The following is a 22,677-nucleotide window of genomic DNA, read 5'->3' on the forward strand; positions in this document are numbered from 1 at the left end:
TGCAGCATCCACAACTTATATTAATAATGTGTAAAATATTAAACCACCAACTCATTGCAATGTTGCTACATCCACAAGTCCTTCTTTGTAATGGGCTTGTTTCTTAGACCCTCTCCCCAAGGATGTGGGGTGGAGGGTCACCAAGTGCCCCCAAACACAGCAGTTTTGTCAGATTTGGACAAATTCATAGATAGATATGAACATTATAATGCTTGGAAAGGGGGTGACCATAGCAGTGGGGGGAAATGATATCACAATGTCTTGCAGTTTCTAACAACTTCACAATATACCCACATACAAACCAGAATAAGTCTTCACCAACATCCTCTGAAATGTAAAAGCTGAAAAGAAAATGGTTTTGAATATGAATATATCGGGACAAATTTATGACTTGTTCTATTTTCTAGTGCTTGTGAAAACAGCTAGGAACCACACAGGCAGTATTAGTGGGATCTCTTTGATTCCAACAGAAACCTAGAACCAGTCTCTGGAGGAGTCTCAGAAGGAGCCTTCTCATCTAAAGTGGTAGTTGACCAACCTCTCATGGCTATGTTACTGAAGGAAGCCCAGGACGCCAATGTGAGCACCCTTTCTCCTCTTCCATGATAATGGGATCTTCTACTTTCACAATTCAGATGATTCAACTGGAAAATGGTACTTATGACACTACAGCACTCCCAGAGGTCTGCACTGGCTCCTATGGATTGGAATCCACAAGCAGAGTCATGGGTCATGCCACACAGGAAATTGCTCCGGGGAAGGGAGATTGTATAAATATTAAGGTGACCATTTTTACGACAAATTAAATATTTAAGAGGAAATAAAAATAAGGTAAGGAGGGTTGAGAACCATGCCACAACTCCACTGATACAAAATTTGCACTGACTACCTCTTAGATTTTGCACCTAGAAAATAGAACATTTATTCATAAATTTGGTCAAAACAATTGTTTTGCAATGTAAAGACGCAAGTATAACAGAGCCATTCTATCTTTCATGCTTCAGGATAAATTCCAAGACTGCATGCTGTGGTCATGCACAAAAGCAGCCATTTCAATAAGAACTACAAGTAACATGCATCAGCCAGAGATTGGTCTCCAGTTTCTGTGTAAGTGGTGAGTAAAAAATACCGTCAGAATAATGAGTACAGGTTCAGGTAAACTAGAAGGCAAAACGTTACTGAGACAAACGTAAGCAATGAATGGAAGGAATGAAACAAAAACAAGGGAGGTGACAAAAAATGAGGGGATATGAAAAGGAAATAATAAAAAGATGTTGACAAAAGCTGCAGGAAGGAGAAAGAATTTCAAGAGCATGGGAAGCACAACGACATGGAGACTAGGAATATAGACCAGCTCGTGGCAAAAGGAGAGTTAAGTCGGTGCGTATGATAAATAAGAGATTTGTACCTGCTCGTTGGGATGGGGCAGGAGCAGGGCTTAGAGTGATCACTATAACTGGATCAGGAAAAGGAAAAGTGGGTAAATCATAATGTATCAAACTGCCATCAAACACAAAACTCTTCTTAACGGGTAAATTAAATTCATACAGGAATGAATTCAACAAAGAAACACAAGAATTGAGTGACGGCAGAAGGCAATGGAGTGGATTGACAGCTCTGAAGTCGACCCAAACACTACTGAACATAGTAGGACCCTGGTTCAATGCAGAAAGCCAGAGATGGAGAGATCTGGTCCTGAATATCTCCAGGACAAACAATCTGCTACAGATCTTCAACTGGCATATTTGCATCTTGCCCACTAATGCCCAGATTCTGAAAAGCAATCCCATGTCTGCTGTTCAACTGTTTTAAGTATAGAAAAATCAGGCATTTTAAATACAAGATACCCATTCATTTAATAAGCCTAATATTTTCTCTTCATTCCCATAAGATCTGACACAAAAACATTCATCCATGATTTATAGTGCAGGGTTAGAACAAGTAAAAAGGAAAAGCTGCATTATTTCTTTAAAACCTGATTACTTCTTTATGAGTACAAGTAGGCATTTCTGCACAGCTTGCCCCTGACATTCTCCACAGGCAAGTGGTTAAACACACAAAGTAAAAATGGAAGAAATGTGGTACACAATCAAGTTGGCTCTAATTATGGAAAGCTAATTGTGATTTACTCCAGGAAGTAGGCATCTCCATGATATCAAACATTCTTAGTGTGTGTATAGATACACACACACCCACCCCCACACCTACAATGGGGCTTCAGTTGTTAGGAAAGAAATTATGACGTAGAAACTGGAGCACATGCTGCAACATTTTTGCACTTACATGATCCAATTTCTTTTAAAAAGAGAAAATCATGGCCTTACAATGAACTCCAGCACAAATGTCCTTCCTGCACATGTGCTGACTTACAGCAGTGAGCAATAAATGACCAGATGGTAGTCAGTGTTTTGAGTCTATAGACCCATAACCTGCAACCTCTGTGGGCCAACCATGCAAAGTTCTAACAGGACTGGGGAGATTGGATGCAGGAAAAATATTCCTGAAGGCCAATGGGTACAACTGAGAGGAGGAGAACTTTCTTCTCCGAGTGGAGAAGCCAAATCATTAAATACATTTTATACTTTTCAAAAGGTCAGAGGGTTCAAGGGTTATGGGAAAAAAGCTGGAACAGCGTATTGATCCACCATAATCACACTGAAAGTCAAAACAATGTCAAAAAACAACAGCTCTTATATTTATATGTTTATGTCTATAGACAGTGCTGTATAAAACTAAGGAGGCCTTTTCCTACTCTACCTACCTAGTTTTCTTAGGCTGTGGAGTGCAGAGCTAGGAACCATCCTAAGTAGGTTTACTTTCAGGTGAAATACTTCTCATACAAATGCACTCTAATGAGTGACATTGCTTGCAGAACTATGGCAAGCCATTTGGCCCCACTGGTTCATCACAACACTTTTTTCTCCTTTGCGAGCTTAACCACCCCCCCCCCCCCCCCCACTTCCCTCAAATCGTCCATTTGTGAAAAGGTCCATATCCTTATTCTCCAGTTGAGGATGTTTCTTCCAAAGATCTTTGGGATTTAAATATTGAAAATCTAATATGACATGTCTAATTAGTCACCTCCTTATCTGGGACCATTTTTTAGGATGCTCCAACTAAATCCTTATTATTTTAAATGCTTTGATTTGGGTTCTTTGTCTTTCTCAGTTGTAAAACAGAAAGCTGCCTCAAAAAATCCTCTCCCACATGCCAATTTCTGTCTCTTTCTTACATCTTGCATACTCATTATCCTATTCAAGCAACAAAGCTGACATGAGAATGCAGTCTGACTCCGTTCCATCATTGCTCGAACCAGAAGCTGAGATCCATACTCTATGAGTCTGTCCAAAAAGCTCTCAGCTACTCTCTACAATCCCAACTCCCTCTATCAAAACTGTCATGGCCCCCAGTTCCACTGCATTCTTTGCCACATTCGTTACTGCAACAAGGAACTTATTACATTTCTTTCTCATATAAAAGGCCAGAAATTCACCAATCTCAAATTTTAAATTTAAATTTTAAATTTGGACAATTTACCTACAACCCTAGCACATTTCATAGTGGGAGGAAATCGGAGCCCCAGGGGAAATCCACACAGACACAGGGAAAATGTACAAACTCTTTACAGACAGTGTACCCCAGACCAAATTGCTGGCGCAGTAATGCATTGTACTAACCACTACGCCAATCATGCTCAACTTCTAATAGCTCCCTGAGTTTCTCTCCCTTCACTTTCCCAATCTCAATCTCCTGCAAGCTGAAATCATTGCCATGTTTTCGCCATCCCCTCTAATCTTCCACTCTGACACTATGCGATCAATCCTCAGCAGAGGCCTCAGCTTCATATCCCAATGACCACACCTCAATGAATTCTGTCTGGCCTGATAGATCCAACTCTTCTTCTGCTATCACTGCACCCATTTCTCCAGCCAGGAATCATTGTCCTGGAGCCAGCACATTGACGTAACAATAAAGAAGGCATACCAATGTATCTACTTTCTAAGTCTGAGGAGATTTGATATTTCATCAAATATTCTATCAAACTTACATAGATGCACTGTGAAAAGTATACTGACTAGCTGCATCATAGCCTAGTTTGGGAATTGAACTGTCCAGGAACACAGAAGGCTGCAGAGGTAACAAACATAGTCCAGTTCATCACAGGCTCCGACTTACCATCCTTGCAGACATCTACTGTACAGTATGTGAAGTGCTGCCTCAAGAAGGCAGCCAACGGAGGAGTCACGTGATGGAGTAGTGGCCGGACGGTGAACTCCAGCCCTCTCCAGAAAAGTCGGGAAAAACAAGAGAAAACACAAAGGCACAGAAATAAAAGTTACAGAAAAGTGAGTATAAAGGTGGAAAGAAGATGGCGACAAAAAAAGAAAAGTCGAAAGCAACGGTAAGAAGAGAGGAAGAGAAGACAAAGGAGGAAAAAGGTGAAGGCCTTACCTGTCCGAAGAGGCCCGCTGCGGAGAGAGAAACCCGCTCCCTCAGGTCGGTAAATAATGGACTACAAAAATGGCTCGCAGAGCCGAACAAAAGTGCGCAACCGCGCATGCGCGAAACTTCGCGCATGCGCGATGCGAATGAAAAAAAACACACCGACAGGAGGGGGGACCAGCTGGGGAGTCGATCTCCACAGCCGGCAACGACAGCTGCAGAACACCTGCAGCAAGAAGAGACCACAGAAGACAATAGAAACAAGAAAGAAGAGGAGGAAAGGGCAACAAAGAAACAACAGATGGTCAACCCAGAGGAAGAAGAAGAGGAAGAGTATGGTGAAATAGAAGAAGAAAAGAGAGGCAAGGTAAAGGATATACTTGCTCTTATTAGAGGATACATGGAATCATTTAAAGAATGGCAAACACAGGAATTTAAGGATTTAAGAAAAAGAATAAACAACACAGAGGAGAAAATAATTAAAATGGAGATGATCTTAACAGAAATGGGAAAAAAAATGGACAAGATGGAAGAGCGGGCAGTAGCAGCAGAAATGGAGGTAGAAGACTTAAAAAAGAAATTGGAGAAATCTAATAAAAAAACTAAAGAGACACAAGAACTACTAGCTCAAAAAATAGATACAATGGAAAACCATAACAGAAGAAATAACATAAAGATAGTGGGCCTTAAGGAAGATGAAGAAGGCAAGAATATGAGGGAGTTTATAAAAGAGTGGATCCCTAAGACCCTAGGATGTCCAGAACTACAGCATGAAATGGAAATAGAAAGGGCACATAGAGTATTGGCCTCTAAACCACAACCACAACAAAAACCAAGATCTATTGTAGTAAAATTCCTAAGATATACTACAAGAGAAAAGGTACTGGAGAAGACAATGGAAAAAGTAAGAGAGGGCAACAAACCACTGGAGTATAAAGGGCAAAAAATCTTCATTTATCCAGATATAAGTTTTGAACTCCTAAAGAAGAGAAAAGAGTTCAATACAGCAAAGGCGATTTTATGGAAGAAAGGGTATAAATTTATACTAAAGCATCCAGCGGTATTGAAAATATTTATTCCAGGACAGCAAAACAGACTATTCTCGGATCCAGAAGAAGCACGAAAATTTGCAGAACAATTACAAAAATAGACTGAGGGAGGAAGACGGGTAATGAGAGTTAAAATGATCACGACTGATATGTATGTGGGTAAAGACAAAAATAGACTGAGGGATGAAGACGGGTAATGAGAGTAAAAATGATCACGATTGATATGTATGCAGGTAAAGAGGTATAAGAGTGAATAGAGACAATGAGCATACATGAATGTATCTGTACTTAGAGGAAAATATAGATAGTATAGACAAGAATTAATAAGGGAAGGTAATGGAATAGAGAGAATAAGGAGGGAATTAAAAGAGGGACCTTTGTGACATATGAAAAGTGAAATCTTTTCTGGGGGAGGCGGGGTGGGGGGAAATAGCGGTCACTGCACAATCAGTTGACGCTTGCGAGTGGATTCGCAAATCCAAATGGAGAGGGGAGATGTGGTTGTCCGACAAGGGATAAAGGACAACTCAGGAGGTGAAGGGGAGATTGGGGATAAATAAGATAGAAATAGGAGAATAAGGAAAATGTTAGATGTTGTAGGAATGTTGTCTTATAAAGAGTTGAAAATAAGAAAACAGAAATGGAAAAGGAGGAAAGGTAATGATGGAAAAACGGAAAGAGAAGATAAACAAAATATAAAAGGGCTACGCTGAACTATATGTCTTTAAATATTAATGGAATACATAACCAAATTAAAAGGAAGAAACTACCAAATTTAAATGAATAAATGTATTCCATTAGAAAAAAATAACATATTGGTTAAGAAATAATATTGAAATATTCGAACAAGTATAGGAGCCTTACATTAAATACAATAGCGAAAACCTACCGGGGATAAACATTACCTAAGTTGATGGAAGGAGAAGGAAAGAAAAGAATGGACTCAGTAGAATTTCTGGTGTAATTTTGTTGAATGACAACATTGTCTGACTGGATTAATGCAACCTAGATTGTATACCTAAAATGGATGAGAGGGGGGGGTGGGGGGGTGGTTTGGGAGGAAAGGGGGGGGGGAGAAAAAGTCACTGTATATGTGTGAAAAGAAATAGTGTATATCATGGCTAATGTGATTTATGGTGTGAAAAATAAAAAAAATTAAAAAAAAAAAAAAAATAAAAAGAAAAAAAAATCAAAAAAAAAAAAAAAAAAGAAGGCAGCCAACTACATAAAAGACCACCATCACCTTGGTAAGACCTTCATCGTTTTCCCCCCCCTTCCCAAACACCCCAGTTAACCTACAATTCCCAACATTTTGAAGGAGGGGAGGAAACCAGAGCACCCAAAGGAAACCCAAAACTCCTTACAGACTGCGCTGGATTTGAACCCTTTTCGCTGGCGTTGAATCTATGTTGCACTAACCACTACAGCAACCATGCTACCTTGTTCTCACCCCTCCCAGGACAGAATAAAGATAGTGTTTCCCTGGTACTTACTTCCCACCTCACCAGCCACTGTGCTCAAAGTACTCTCGGTTCTCCCATATTCATGCATTCTCATGTCACCAGAAGTTATTTGTTTTATGAAAATAATCTCAAACAGTGAATTTTATTTCAAATATTATGCAAAATAAGTATGAAATTATATTTACAGTTTCTGTTTATACAAAAGGGCAGTACAGTTGTAGGCTGATTACCTCCTTGAAGATGCAGCACTTCAGGTGAAGGTGAAGAGTCATTCATTAACCTTACTTATTAAAAAGGGGAAGGATATAACAAATAGTTCAGCAATTTATTTAAAGGTAAGCAAAGAATACCAGTGTATAATGTGACAAATTAGTTTTGAGCTATTTTCATGTGACGGGCACTTCTATCCCCCACGGATGTTGGATTTTTTTAAAATTTAGACATACAGCAGGCTTACAGGCCCTTCTGGCCCACAAGCCCGTGGTGCCAAATTACAAACTCCTTACAGACAGCACCGAAATCGAACCCTGGTCGCTGGCGCTGTAACGGCGTTGCACTAACTGCTACACTAATCATGCCACCCTATGTTGCATTATCCTTCACAATTACTGCTCACTCCAATGTGATCCCTCTACCAGTCTCATCTCCCCTTCTCTTCTTCTTTCTGCATGTTACTGGTCCATTCACTTTGTGGCTCCCCAGTCTGCTCTTCCACCTCCATCCATTGCTCCTTGTCCCTCGGCTCCTTCGCATTCAACCAGAAGAGATATGACACATGACCATTCTCCTGTTCTCTTCCCCCACCCCCCCCCCATGCACCCCACCCCCCCCCCCATTCAGGAACCAAACAATCCTTCCAGGTGAAACAGTGATTCACTTGCACTTCTTCTTTACCACATTCACAATTTACTACAATGTGGCCCCTCCACACTGGAGTAACCAAATGGGCTTTGGCTTTGCAAAGCACCTGCATTCCATCTGCAGAAGCAGACCTCAGCTTCTGGATGCTTGCCATAGCAACTCCCCATCCCACTCTGGCTCCTGTGAGGGCCCATGTAGAGTGACACCACATTGCATCCTGCAGGACTCAATACTGAATTCTCTAACTTTAGATAACTTGCTCTTTGTTTCTGTTTCCATTAGGGCTGGCCATATGGTCATTCTTTTCCCCCTTTTTATTGCTTTTTTATTCCAATGTATATTCTGGCCTGCTTCACATCCCATTAAGTCACAGTACACTCAACCAAGACTTCACAATATTAATGACATATTACATAGGCTCAACTATCTCTGCATCTCAAGGCAGTGTGTTATTCTATCATTTTACCCTATTGTCAACGTTCTCTTTCTTCCACCCACTGGTCCCCACCACCTTCTCTGCAATTTAGAGCAACTTACTGTTTCTCTTCCTCAGTTCTAATGAAGGTTCTTCAATCTGAAATGTTAACTGATTTCGCTATGGCTTGGCTGTCAATTCTTTCAGCATTTCTGCTTTTTATCTTTAGTTATTCTATGTGAGAAATTATCTCACGGCCAGAAACCTTCTCTGAGCTAAACCTTCATGCTCACCAGCCAATCAGACCTTTGTTTGGTGACAGATTGGAAGATTTTCGCCCTATGCAACAAAATCCCAATAAAGAGCAATAAATGTTCACTCTTATGCTTGGATATACTTCACACCATCCTGGTAACTAGAGGTTACAGTGGATGCTCATTAGCTCATTGACGGTTTTGTTCCTAATGAAATCTCTTCATTAAGCAAAATGAAAAAGTAGAGAGATTGTAGATGCTGGAACTCTGAGGTAAAAGCAGGAAATGCTAGTTTCTCAGCAGGCCAGGCTGTATCTCTGAAGGGATCAAGCTTCTTCAAGGTGAGTCACAGTGTAATTGAGAAAACTTGCACAGAAACAGGCTTCCAATCCAGCTACTTACACGAGAAGGCATTAACAACTTCTCCAATTTACATTAAACCTTCCCCCTCTTCCCACTTCCTCCTGTCTCCTTTCCTATAGTTTTCTCTCTCTCTCTCCCCTTTCACAGAGCCAAAATAAAATCTCACCTTTCCTCTTATCATATCCATTAACACCTTTTGGCTGTTGGTCTGGACTCCCTCCCCCCTCCCCTTCCCCCTTCCTCTCCCCAGTCTTTAATTCAAGACACTTGCCTGCTTTTTGATTGCACCTTGAAGAAGGACTCAGGCCTGAAATATCAGTTATATATCTTTACCTCCTCTGATTGCTCCATGACCAGCTGAATTGTTCCAGCATTTCTGTGTCTTTACCACAATCACAGTGCCTGGACTTTTGTATTTCAGCCATTTACACTAATCTTACAATAATCCATTGTTTTGTTCTCACCACATTCCCCTCAAATACAGGCCCCAGGTTCTGGAAAGACAGTACCGCCACCGGTGTGAGCAGACAGTACTGGTGTGGGCAGACGGTACCAGGGTGGGCACACGGGGTCGGTGTGGGCTGACGGTACCGATGTGCCCATACAGGACCTATACACCAAGAACTAATTTACAGCAGCCAATCCATACATCTTTGGGATGTGGGAGTAAACTGGAGCACCTGGAGTAAACCCATGCAGTCACAGGAGAATGTGCAAACTCCATACAAGTAGAAGATAGAATTTCAGCCAGCACTGGCCTACTGCATACCTTCAATTGAAGATGCCAAGCACAACATTTTAAAAGAAAAATATGAAATGTATCCAAGATCTAACCTGTTTATTTGCAACACCCAGTAATGTGGAAACCTGTTCCTGAACACTGCAAGATGTAGAAAACATTCAGTCAGGGGCTAATAACTGTCATTAAATTTTCCCCATACAAAGGTAGATAACAACTTACAAACCAATGGAGGAACAACACCAAATATTCCATCTGGGCACTCTCCAACCAACAGCATTAACATCAACTTCTCCAGTTTCAGTCAAACCCCTTCCCCGAGTATTTCTCTTTCCCTATCCCTCCATCTCCCCACCCTTCTCTCTCCAATCAGAATTACCCCCTCCTCCTATCACTTCTCAGCATTTTTCTCTCTCATCCACCCTCCCACATATTCACATACGACCTCTTACCTATTACAAATACTCTTAACCTGTGCCCCTTCTTCCCTCCTCTCCTCATCTTCCCCTACCTTTATATTCCAGCTCCTGCCTGCTGTTTGCTCGTATATTGACAAAGGGCTTAGGCCCAAAGCGTTGGTGATTCTTTACTTCCAATAGATGCTGCATGACCTGCTGAGTTTCTCCAGCACTTTTGTGTCTTGCACACTAAACATATAAACATAGGCATTTAGACAGGTACTTAAACACAAAGGCCTAAAAGGAAACAGCCTGAATGCAGGCAAAGAGCACTGGTATAGATGGGCATCATGGTCGCAAGGATGAGGTGGGTCTCTTTTCAGCACTTGCATCTGTACCGTATGATTTTGCAATTCTGAATTTACAATCATAACCAGTTCCCATAGCTCTCCTGTGAGCCCATCTTGTCCAGGCTTGCTTACAAGAATATCAAAATCGACAATGCACACAACCTATCTTAAGTCCTATCTTAAATTACCAATCTAGAAAAGATGCAAACAGGTCCCCATGGTTTCATTTGAATGTTAATTCTCCCACTGCTCCATCTCCACATGAGGAACGTCCCAACCCAACTAAACTTCCATTTTACACATTAAACCTGTGTTGCCTCATTCAATTCCAACAATTAAATGCACTTTTTTCATTCTTACACGTCTTTTTATGACTGAGCTTCAGCCTGAAACATTAACTCTTTTCCTTTCTCTACAGAATCTACTGAACCTGCTAACTATCTCCAACATTTTTTTGTTTTTATATCACATTTCCAACATCTACATTTTTCAATTGTATTTTTATTCTTTTTGGGGGAGGGGGGTTGCACCACTCCAATACACCCATGTGACCAATTAACCGACTGACCCTGTACATCTTTAGAATGTGGGGGGTAAACTGAGCACCCAGAGGAAACACAGGGAAAATGTACAGGGAGGGCTGGATTCGAACCCACGTTGCTGGCACTGTGATGGCATTGTGCTAACCTCTACACTAATAGTGTACTGATGACCGATGGCACATTTAAGATAGCTTTATTATTTCCATTAATATTCAAATTAATGTCTGTTAGAAATTTATGAAAGATATTCATCATTAATTGTTCTTCTTAAAGAAAAAAGAGATTCTAAGAACTACAATTCCATTCCTGGAGCAAAAGTTAGATTTACTATGCATAAAAAGAATTGATTTTCAGAAAGTTTTCTCGGATTCTGAAGCAAAACAAACCACAAGAAAAACTGGCAGAGTCACTGCAATTTGGCCAGGAGAAACTGGCAGAGTCACTGCAATCTGGCCAAGAAAAACTGGCAGAGTCACTGCAATTTGGCCAGGAGAAACTGGCAGAGTCACTGCAATCTGGCCAAGAAAAACTGGCAGAGTCACTGCAATCTGGCCAAGAAAAACTGGCAGAGTCACTGCAATCTGGCCAAGAAAAACTGGCAGAGTCACTGCAATCTGGCCAAGAAAAACTGGCAGAGTCACTGCAATCTGGCCAAGAAAAACTGGCAGAGTCACTGCAATTTGGCCAGGAGAAACTGGCAGAGTCACTGCAATCTGGCCAAGAAAAACTGGCAGAGTCACTGCAATTTGGCCAGGAGAAACTGGCAGAGTCACTGCAATCTGGCCAAGAAAAACTGGCAGAGTCACTGCAATCTGGCCAAGAAAAACTGGCAGAGTCACTGCAATCTGGCCAGGAGAAACTGGCAGAGTCACTGCAATCTGGCCAAGAAAAACTGGCAGAGTCACTGCAATCTGGCCAAGAAAAACTGGCAGAGTCACTGCAATCTGGCCAAGAAAAACTGGCAGAGTCACTGCAATCTGGCCAGGAGAAACTGGCAGAGTCACTGCAATCTGGCCAAGAAAAACTGGAAGAGTCACTGCAATCTGGCGAAGAGAAACTGGCAGGGTTACTGGAATCTGGCCAAGAGAAACTGGCAGAGTCAATGCAATCTTGCCAAGAAAAACTGGTAGAGTCACTGCAATCTGGCCAAAACAAAACTGGCAGTGTCACTGCAATCTGGCCAAGAAAAACTGGCAGGGTTACTGGAATCTGGCCAAGAGAAACTGGCAGAGTCAATGCAATCTTGCCAAGAAAAACTGGTAGAGTCACTGCAATCTGGCCAAAACAAAACTGGCAGAGTCACTGCAATCTGGCCAAAACCAAAACTGACACATTCACTGCAATCTGGCCAAGAAAAACTGGCAGAGTCACTGCAATCTGGCCAAGAACAACTGGCAGAGTCACTGCAATCTGCCCAAGAGAAACGGGCAGAGTCACTGCAATCTGGCCAGGAGAAACTGGCAGAGTCACTGCAATCTGGCCAAGAGAAACTGGCAGAGTCACTGCAATCTGCCCAAGAGAAACGGGCAGAGTCACTGCAATCTGCCCAAGAGAAACGGGCAGAGTCACTGCAATCTGCCCAAGAGAAACGGGCAGAGTCACTGCAATCTGGCCAAGAAAAACTGGCAGAGTCACTGCAATCTGGCCAAGAAAAACGGGCAGAGACACTGCAATTTGGCCAGGAGAAACTGGCAGAGTCACTGCAATCTGGCCAAGAAAAACTGGCAGAGTCACTGCAATTTGGCCAGGAGAAACTGGCAGAGTCACTGCAATCTGGCCAAGAAAAACTGGCAGAGTCACTGCAATCTGGCCAAGAAAAACTGGCAGAGTCACTGCAATCTGGCCAGGAGAAACTGGCAGAGTCACTGCAATCTTGAGAAGAGAAACTGGCAGGGTTACTGCAATCTGGCCAAGAGAAACTGGCAGAGTCAATGCAATCTGGCGAAGAGAAACTGGCAGGGTTACTGGAATCTGGCCAGGAGAAACTGGCAGAGTCACTGCAATCTGGCCAAGAAAAACTGGCAGAGTCACTGCAATCTGGCGAAGAGAAACTGGCAGGGTTACTGGAATCTGGCCAGGAGAAACTGGCAGAGTCACTGCAATCTGGCCAAGAAAAACTGGTAGAGTCACTGCAATCTGGCGAAGAGAAACTGGCAGGGTTACTGGAATCTGGCCAAGAAAAACTGGTAGAGTCACTGCAATCTGGCCAAAACAAAACTGGCAGAGTCACTGCAATCTTGCCAAGAAAAACTGGTAGAGTCACTGCAATCTGGCCAAAACAAAACTGGCAGAGTCACTGCAATCTGGACAGGAGAAACTGGCAGAGTCACTGCAATCTGGCCAAGAAAAACTGGCAGAGTCACTGCAATCTGGCCAAGAAAAACTGGCAGAGTCACTGCAATCTGGCCAAGAAAAACTGGCAGAGTCACTGCAATCTGGCCAGGAGAAACTGGCAGAGTCACTGCAATCTGGCCAAGAAAAACTGGCAGAGTCACTGCAATCTGGCCAAGAAAAACTGGCAGAGTCACTGCAATCTGGCCAAGAAAAACTGGCAGAGTCACTGCAATCTGGCCAAGAAAAACTGGCAGAGTCACTGCAATCTGGCCAAGAAAAACTGGCAGAGTCACTGCAATCTGGCCAAGAAAAACTGGCAGAGTCACTGCAATCTGGCCAAGAAAAACTGGCAGAGTCACTGCAATTTGGCCAGGAGAAACTGGCAGAGTCACTGCAATCTGGCCAAGAAAAACTGGCAGAGTCACTGCAATTTGGCCAGGAGAAACTGGCAGAGTCACTGCAATCTGGCCAAGAAAAACTGGCAGAGTCACTGCAATCTGGCCAAAAAAAACTGGCAGAGTCACTGCAATCTGGCCAGGAGAAACTGGCAGAGTCACTGCAATCTGGCCAAGAAAAACTGGCAGAGTCACTGCAATCTGGCCAAGAAAAACTGGCAGAGTCACTGCAATCTGGCCAAGAAAAACTGGCAGAGTCACTGCAATCTGGCCAGGAGAAACTGGCAGAGTCACTGCAATCTGGCCAAGAAAAACTGGCAGAGTCACTGCAATCTGGCGAAGAGAAACTGGCAGGGTTACTGGAATCAGGCCAAGAGAACCTGGCAGAGTCAATGCAATCTTGCCAAGAAAAACTGGTAGAGTCACTGCAATCTGGCCAAAACAAAACTGGCAGTGTCACTGCAATCTGGCCAAGAAAAACTGGCAGGGTTACTGGAATCTGGCCAAGAGAAACTGGCAGAGTCAATGCAATCTTGCCAAGAAAAACTGGTAGAGTCACTGCAATCTGGCCAAAACCAAACTGGCAGAGTCACTGCAATCTGGCCAAGAAAAACTGGCTGAATCACTGCAATCTGGCCAAGAAAAACTGGCAGGGTTACTGCAATCTGGCCAGGAGAAACTGGCAGAGTCAATGCAATCTGGCCAAGAAAAACTGGTAGAGTCACTGCAATCTGGCCAAAACAAAACTGGCAGAGTCACTGCAATCTGGCCAAGAAAAACTGGTAGAGTCACTGCAATCTGGCCAAAACAAAACTGGCAGAGTCACTGCAATCTGGCCAAGAAAAACTGGCAGAGTCACTGCAATCTGGCCAAGAAAAACTGGCTGAGTCACTGCAATCTGGCCAAGAAAAACTCTGTCAAATCTGATTAAATAATTGAAGTTTTAAATTGTTAAATATACTACAATCAAACCCATCATTATATTAGAGGATCAAGCCCTTACAGGGAGGAGGTTGGAAACTTGTAAAATGGCACAAGAACAACAACCTGATTCTCAACGTCAACAAGATAAAGGAGATGATTGTGGACTTCAGGAGGACCAGGGTAAACTACTCTCCATTACACATCAATGGCTAATTTCTTGGTGTATATAAAAAGGACAACCTTTCCAGGACCACAACACCTCCTCATTAGTCAGGAAGGCGCAACAGCACCTACATTTTCTCAGGAAGGTGAGGACGGCAAGGCTTCCAGCCCCCACCTTGACAACATTTTACAATTGACAATGTCCTCTCTGGCTGCATCATTGTGTGGTACGGTAGCTGTAAATCACTGGAGCAGGTCAATAGAGAAGATAATCAAAACGGCTGAGAAGATAATTAGTCTCTCTCTTTCCTCTATTGACAACGTTCACTGGGAGTGTTGCTTAAATAGGGCTCAAAGGACCCTTTCCATCCAGCACACAGTATCTTTGACCCACTTCTATCAGGAAGGAGGTACAGAAGCATCAAATTCAGGACTGCCAAGCTGGGAAATATCTTCTACCCGCAGACTGAAATTGATCCTGTAACCAAGTAAATCCTTCCAAAATATTTATATATATAATTAAATTATATCTGTAACATCATGGTTAGAAACAGGAGGCAACAACTACAATTCAGAGGGACAGAAACCATGATGGATGGAGACACATGATTGCCCCTGCCGAACGGCAAGGCACCTAAACGAACAAACAAATATATGTAATTATTATGCTCTGTGTATTGTGTGAGAATGTGGGTGCACCAGTGTCCTGAGAAACACTGCTTTGCCTGGTTGCACATGTATAGTCAGGTAATAAACTTGAACATTCTTTCATTACCTTTCTACAAGATTCCTCTTCATCAATGCATCATCACACAGTGCAAGAGAACACAGAAAGGCTGTCCACAAGCAAAACCATGCTAAACTTCAAAGCATTAGTTCCACCAGACTTTACTGTGTTATAAAGCTCTCCTTGGTTTTCATTTTACACAATCAACTGATCTTTCTTCTCAATTTCCAGCATTTTCAATGACATTCAACTAGCAGATACACTTTCTCTTCCTCTCTCCTTTCATTGTTCTTGACTGCTATCAGACTATCGGTCTGGTCTTCCATCTGCACCAACCAAACCTCAACTCACATTATCTAGAGGGCAAAACAGTCTTCCAGGTGAAGCCCCAATTCACTTAAATTTCTTCTAATTTAATATTAATGGTAACAGGAGGACTGGCACAAAGAGAAAGGAGAAGCAAAGGAGATGACCCTCAGGACTGTAACCACGGTGTCAAACCAGTGAGGGGCTCTGAGGCAGAAGAACACACAGGCGGCGAGGAACCCACACAGGCTGTGGGCTGCTGGCAACTGCGATCGAGGGACATAGCAGACTGCAGGCGGATGGAGACTGACGCAAGGCTGGATGAAGGGGTACTAGGTATCGGACCTAAGATGTGAAAAGGTGCTGGAGGCTTCCTGATTGTATCAGAGGTGTCCATCTGGAGTTTGGGTTGCTAATGGTTCAGACTGAAGGCTGTGTGGCTGTGGGAGCACTGGAGGCGAAGCCATGGACATTTAGTGACGCTGGGGGACTCTCTTTTGCTTCTCTTTCCCTGGCTGTAAGGGGCACTGTGCAATTTTTGTGGATAGAGAATCTTCATATGCCTTACGGTAAACTAAAGGAAATTTTTCCTTTCTATTATATGACAATAAAATAATCTTGAATCCATTGGGTGCTCACCATTTGGCCTTCTCTACCACAGAGCAACCAAATGCCAATTGGGAGACTGCTTAACAGAACATCTTTTAACTTTTTAAAAATTTAGACCTACAGCATAGTTACAGGCTTTTCTAGCCCACAAGCCATGCCCTCCAAATACACTAATTAACCTACAATCCCCATACATTTTTGAAGGGTGGGAGGATACCGGAGCACCCAGAGGAAGCCACGCAGGCACGAGGAGATCGTACAAACTCCTTACAATCAGCTCCAGATTCAAACCTGGATTGCTCGTGCTGTAATAGCGGTGCTCTTCTGTCCCCACAGCAAACCTTAAGCTTCCAGTTGCCTGTCACTTTAATTTCTCATTCTGCTTTCACTCTAATCTATCTGATTCCCTTTCTGCATTGTTCAAGAATCTCGACGTCAGGTTGAAGAACAACACCTTGCCTTCTGACTGGACACCTTGCAGTTCTGAAGGATTCAATACTGAAATCTACATTTTCAGATTTCTATCAAAACTGAGTAATTCTGCTGCATGTTTTTCAACAGTGAAATTGACTCCGTTTTTCTTTCTCCACTGAAAAACTGTCTGCTTTACTGACTAGTTCCGACACTTGCAACCTGCATTACAAGGCTGTTACAAGTACATAAGACCATAAAACATACGAAAAGATCAATCATGAGCAGATTCATTTTCCGCTCAGTCCCACTGCCCAGCCTTTTCCAAAAACCTTTGATGCCCTGGCTAAACAAGAACCTATCAATCTCTGTCTTAAATACGCCCAATGACCTGGCCTCAACAACTGCCTATGGCAACAAATTCCACAGATTTAACACACTCTTGCTGAAGCAATTCCTCTGCATCTCTGTTCTAAGCAGATGCCCTTCAGTCCTGAAGTTATGCCTTGTTGTCCTAGACTCTCACAACCTTTCTACATCTACTTTGTCCACATCTTTCAAAATTTGAAATGTTTCAGTGAGATCCCCCTCATTCTCCTAAATTCCAATGAGTACAGGCCAAAAACTATCAAATGCTTTTTTGGGGCGGCACAGTTAGTGCAACGCTGTTACAGCGCTAATGATCGGGATTTGAGTTCAAATCCCACACTATCTGTAAGGAGTTAGTATGTTCTCCCCAAGTCTGCCTTGGTTTTCCCCAGGATTCCATTTTCCTCCCACCATTCGAAACATACCAGGGGTGTAGGTTAATTGGGTGTAAGTGGGCGGCACGGCTCGTGGGCCAAAATGGCTGTATATCTAAATTATAAATTTATATTTTTATGATAACCCTTTCATTACCAGAATCATCCTACTGAATCTTCTTTGAACCTTCTCCAATGTCAGCAATGAGGAGCCCAAAACCGTTTACAATACTCCAAGTGAAGTCTCACCAGTGCCTTATAGAGCATCAACATCACATCCCTGCTCTTATATTCTATTGCACTTGAAATGCCAGAATTGTATTTGCCTTCTTCACCACTGACTCAACACGCAACTTTTCCTTTAAGACTATCTTGCACGAGGACTTCCAGGTCTGGGGATTTTCAATTTTCTCCCCATTTAAAAAATAGTCCTCGCATTAATTTTCCTACAATGTCCCTTGTACGGCCACTCTTTCTAACTGTCTCATTCGTCTGCTGACCAGATGGCTTTGCCAAGTTTATCACAATTCTACTCCTTCCTGATCAGAGGAATTCCCTATTTCTCCTCCACAACTAAAAACCAACATCTTTTTTCTTTCCCAGTTCTGATGGACAGTCTTGATGTGAAATGTTAACATGGTTCTTCTTCCCACAGATGCTTCCTGACCTGCTGAATGTTCTGTTTTATTTCAGATCTCCAGATGCTGCAAGAAATCTGAAAAAGAAACAGCAGGCCAAGGCACACGTGTAAAAGGAAACAGCCTTTCCACTCACATACCAGGCTGTGGACAGACGAATACTGCTCGGACTGCTGAGTCCAGACAAATCTTAGATTTAAAAACCATTTCTTTCAGCTCAGGTTCCAGATTTGAGGTGATTGTTCACCACAAGTTTTTTATTTCAATGCAATCGCTATACTCATTCTACACCCATGACTGTGTGGCCAGGCACATTTCAAATGCCATCTGCAAATTTGCACTTGACACCATGATTGCTGGCAGAATCACAGATGACAATGAGGAATCGTACAGGAGGGAGATAGGTCAGCTAGGTGACATAACAACAAATTTGCACTCAAATAAGTCAAGGAGATGTCTGTGGACCAGGAGCAAGTCAAGAGAACATGAACCAGCTTTACTGTCTGGCGCGGAGGTGCCAATCCTCAGGACAAGAAAAAACTCCAGAGGGTTGTTAACTCAGTCTGCGACATCGAGGACACTGGTCTTCACTCCATCAACATGAGGCAGTGCCTTACGAAAGCAGCCTCTATCCTCAAGGACCCCCACCACCCAGGCCATGCCCTCTTCAATCTGTGACCATCAAGGAAAAAGGAACAAGAGCCTGAACACCAGCACTCAGCGGCACAAGGATAGCTTCTTCCCCGCTGCCATCAGATTCCTGAATGATCAATTCTCACTTGGTTTTTTTATTTTGTTAGGTGGTTTATAGAAATGTTTGAAGTAAAATACACCTTTGCTGAAGTTAAAAAAAACACAATGCTCAAGAAAATCAACAGTGCACTGTACTTTATTTAGCACAGGTAAAGATATATAACCAACATTTTGGGCTTAAGCCCTTCATCAAGGTATGGTTATCTTTGTTATATAAAGTACATTCTTTCTCCAACATTGTGTTTTTACTTTTATATAAATGTTTGCCCTGTGATGCTACCACAAAACAGAATTTGTGACCTATGACGATAAATCCTGACAATTAGCAAGTGAGGAAAGTAATTTTTTTGTGTGTGTGGATGGACAAATAAAAACCCGCTTTGCGAATATTAAGACAGGAGCGGGTAGACTGAGGGAGCACGCCGCCATTGGAGCCCACAGGGCGAGAGCCCCGCGCCTGACAGCCGCATACCGATCTCGCCCGCCTGCCTGTTTATAAATAAAGAGGCCACAGGCCGGAGGCGGGATCATTTCCGTCAGCAGTAGAAACACCGTTCCCGGCACCCGATTGGCTAGGCAATCGGACTGACGGACGCCTCTGCGACCCCATTGGTCAGAGTGGATGTCAATCGAAGACGCATCCCGCGCCTACCACCACCATTGAACCCCCCCCAAACTGCGAGGGACAGTAAGCCTTCCGCGTCTCCTGCCTGGCGCTTCGATGCGGACGCTGCTGGAAGGGCAGACGGAGAAGCGAGCGGCAACTCCGACACCCGACTTGTCCGGCCATCCCGCCCACGCCTGGCTCTGATAAGGCGCAGAGGATGATTGTCAGGCATTTTGACGCAAGCCGCCATTCCGATTGGTCAGACCTGCTGCCTGTAACGCTGGATCACGCCTGGACGGATGACGCGGCCAGGTTTCCGTTGTCAGGGCAGTGAGGGGTCTGATCTTGCGTTTCGGGCACTGGGCCGACACACCCCCCCCCCCCCTCTCCGCGGCCCGGGGGGGTCCTTTGCTTACTTGGTCGGGGTCTCCTCGGGCTGGAAGGCGAGCTCATGTCGAGTGAGAGGTCGATGCGGCGCCGGGCCTCTCGATTCTCCTGTTTCAGCTTGGCTTCCAGGCGCGACAACTTCTGCTCCAGGGAGGAGGCCGCCATCTTAGCGCGAGATGCGGAGGGAGGGCGCAGGCGCCGTCTGTCGGCACCGTCCTGCCCCTCCCCTCCCCGCGCAGGGCAGGGCAGGGCAGCGCAGCCCAGCCCAGCCCAGTCCTGCCCGGCATGGCCCACTCCCTCCGGGCCAGACCCACACAGCCTGAGGCTTCTTTCTCCTCTTGAATGCACTGTTCTGGCTCTCTTCCCCTTCTTGATTTTTTTAATGTCCTTTTTATTTCCAATTGCTGTCTCAACTTCACCACTCCCCTCATTTATTCCATTCTTACCCCCTTGCTCAGAATGGGCTGCCCTCCACTCCCCTGCACCCAGGGGTGCAGTCCTGCCAGATCTGGCACCTTGTCCATCCCCCGCTGATCTCTATTCTGGGCATACAAGGAATCTGTTTCTTACACGACGAGTCATCCTCTTTCCTCGTCCTACCGTTTGCTCTCAATTATACAATGCCAAATACAGCATGGTGGCCACCGAGGCCAGAGACCTACTTGTCACCATCTTTGGTGAACTCTGGCACACCTAAAAATATTAGCACCGCAACTTCGCAATCTCACCATCAAACCCACATAAAGGCAATGGCGGATTAACCATTAGGTTTAGTGGGCTTAAGCCAAGGGAGGGGGGGCCCCGAGAACAAAAAAAATGGTTTAATTGAGTGCACTCTTGAGTATTTTTAGGACTTCGTACTGCTGCCACAAGATTGTGTTTACCATGATGATATTATTATGAAACGAGTTGGCATTAACATGCACATATACTGGTTAAAGACAAGAAACAAAGATTGTTAGAACATTGTTAGAACAAATCTTTAAAATATGACAGTAAAGAGAAACATTACTTTAGTAAGTCCATGTTTTACCGGTCCCTTATAAATGGCAAGTTTACCTTGGTCCCAACAAAGCTTGAAAAACTTGGTGCCTGCCACATTGACCACCGCCAGTGGGCTGATAACGCCTCAAACCGTGCATCTTGGCACCTCACAGTTTGGCGGGCAGCAGCCTCCTTTGAAGAAGACCGCAGAGCCCACCTCACTGACAAAAGGCAAAGGAGGAAAAACCCAACACCCAACCCCAACCAACCAATTTTCCCTTGCAACCGCTGCAATCGTGTCTGCCTGTCCCGCATCGGACTGGTCAGCCACAAACGAGCCTGCAGCTGACGTGGACTTTTTACCCCCTCCATAAATCTTCGTCCGCGAAGCCAAGCCATCACCCTGTACAAAAACAAAGGCGAGAAATCAGACTGCTCAAACTACAGGGGAATCACGTTGCTCTCCATTGCAGGCAAAATCTTCGCTAGGATTCTACTAAATAGAATAATACCTAGTGTCGCCGAGAATATTCTCCCAGAATCACAGTGCGGCTTTCGCGCAAACAGAGGAACCACTGACATGGTCTTTGCCCTCAGACAGCTCCAAGAAAAGTGCAGAGAACAAAACAAAGGACTCTACATCACCTTTGTTGACCTCACCAAAGCCTTCGACACCGTGAGCAGGAAAGGGCTTTGGCAAATACTAGAGCGCATCGGATGTCCCCCAAAGTTCCTCAACATGATTATCCAACTGCACGAAAACCAACAAGGTCGGGTCAGATACAGCAATGAGCTCTCTGAACCCTTCTCCATTAACAATGGCGTGAAGCAAGGCTGTGTTCTCGCACCAACCCTCTTTTCAATCTTCTTCAGCATGATGCTGAATCAAGCCATGAAAGACCCCAACAATGAAGACGTTGTTTACATCCGGTACCGCACGGATGGCAGTCTCTTCAATCTGAGGCGCCTGCAAGCTCACACCAAGACACAAGAGAAACTTGTCCGTGAACTACTCTTTGCAGATGATGCCGCTTTAGTTGCCCATTCAGTGCCAGCTCTTCAGCGCTTGACGTCCTGCTTTGCGGAAACTGCCAAAATGTTTGGCCTGGAAGTCAGCCTGAAGAAAACTGAGGTCCTCCATCAGCCAGCTCCCCACCATGACTACCAGCCCCCCCACATCTCCATCGGGCACACAAAACTCAAAACGGTCAACCAGTTTACCTATCTCGGCTGCACCATTTCATCAGATGCAAGGATCGACAATGAGATAGACAACAGACTCGCCAAGGCAAATAGCGCCTTTGGAAGACTACACAAAAGAGTCTGGAAAAACAACCAACTGAAAAACCTCACAAAGATAAGCGTATACAGAGCCGTTGTCATACCCACACTCCTGTTCGGCTCCGAATCATGGGTCCTCTACCGGCACCACCTACGGCTCCTAGAACGCTTCCACCAGCGTTGTCTCCGCTCCATCCTCAACATCCATTGGAGCGCTCACACCCCTAACGTAGAGGTACTCGAGATGGCAGAGGTCGACAGCATCGAGTCCACGCTGCTGAAGATCCAGCTGCGCTGGATGGGTCACGTCTCCAGAATGGAGGACCATCGCCTTCCCAAGATCGTATTATATGGCGAGCTCTCCACTGGCCACCGTGACAGAGGTGCACCAAAGAAAAGGTACAAGGACTGCCTAAAGAAATCTCTTGGTGCCTGCCACATTGACCACCGCCAGTGGGCTGATAACGCCTCAAACCGTGCATCTTGGCGCCTCACAGTTTGGCGGGCAGCAGCCTCCTTTGAAGAAGACCGCAGAGCCC

General features: G+C 44.2%; 1 protein-coding gene and 1 long non-coding RNA gene across 8 annotated transcripts in view; one reads left to right on the forward strand and one right to left on the reverse strand.

Moving 5' to 3' along the window:
* The window catches only part of map2k7 (mitogen-activated protein kinase kinase 7), an 85,542-nt gene extending 65,467 nt beyond the window's left edge, over positions 1-20,075 (reverse strand). For 5 of the 7 annotated variants that reach the window (XM_069927554.1, XM_069927553.1, XM_069927557.1 and 2 more), the window contains exons 1-2: positions 19,903-20,075; positions 1,409-1,456 (exon numbers count right to left, since the gene is read on the reverse strand). In XM_069927554.1, the coding sequence (XP_069783655.1) occupies positions 1,409-1,456; positions 19,903-20,038 (184 nt within the window). In that variant the 5' untranslated portion in view covers positions 20,039-20,075. The remainder of the gene's footprint in view (positions 1-1,408; positions 1,457-19,902) is intronic. The other 2 variants (XM_069927556.1, XM_069927555.1) reach the window with 1 other exon arrangement.
* Positions 295-1,856, forward strand: LOC138758532 (uncharacterized). Its single transcript, XR_011354324.1, has 3 exons — positions 295-334; positions 1,005-1,114; positions 1,551-1,856. It is a non-coding gene; the product is annotated as an uncharacterized lncRNA (long non-coding RNA).
* Positions 20,076-22,677: the final 2,602 nt, after the last annotated feature.

The sequence above is a fragment of the Narcine bancroftii genome, chromosome 3 (assembly GCF_036971445.1).
Source record: "Narcine bancroftii isolate sNarBan1 chromosome 3, sNarBan1.hap1, whole genome shotgun sequence".
Lineage (NCBI taxonomy): Eukaryota > Metazoa > Chordata > Chondrichthyes > Torpediniformes > Narcinidae > Narcine > Narcine bancroftii.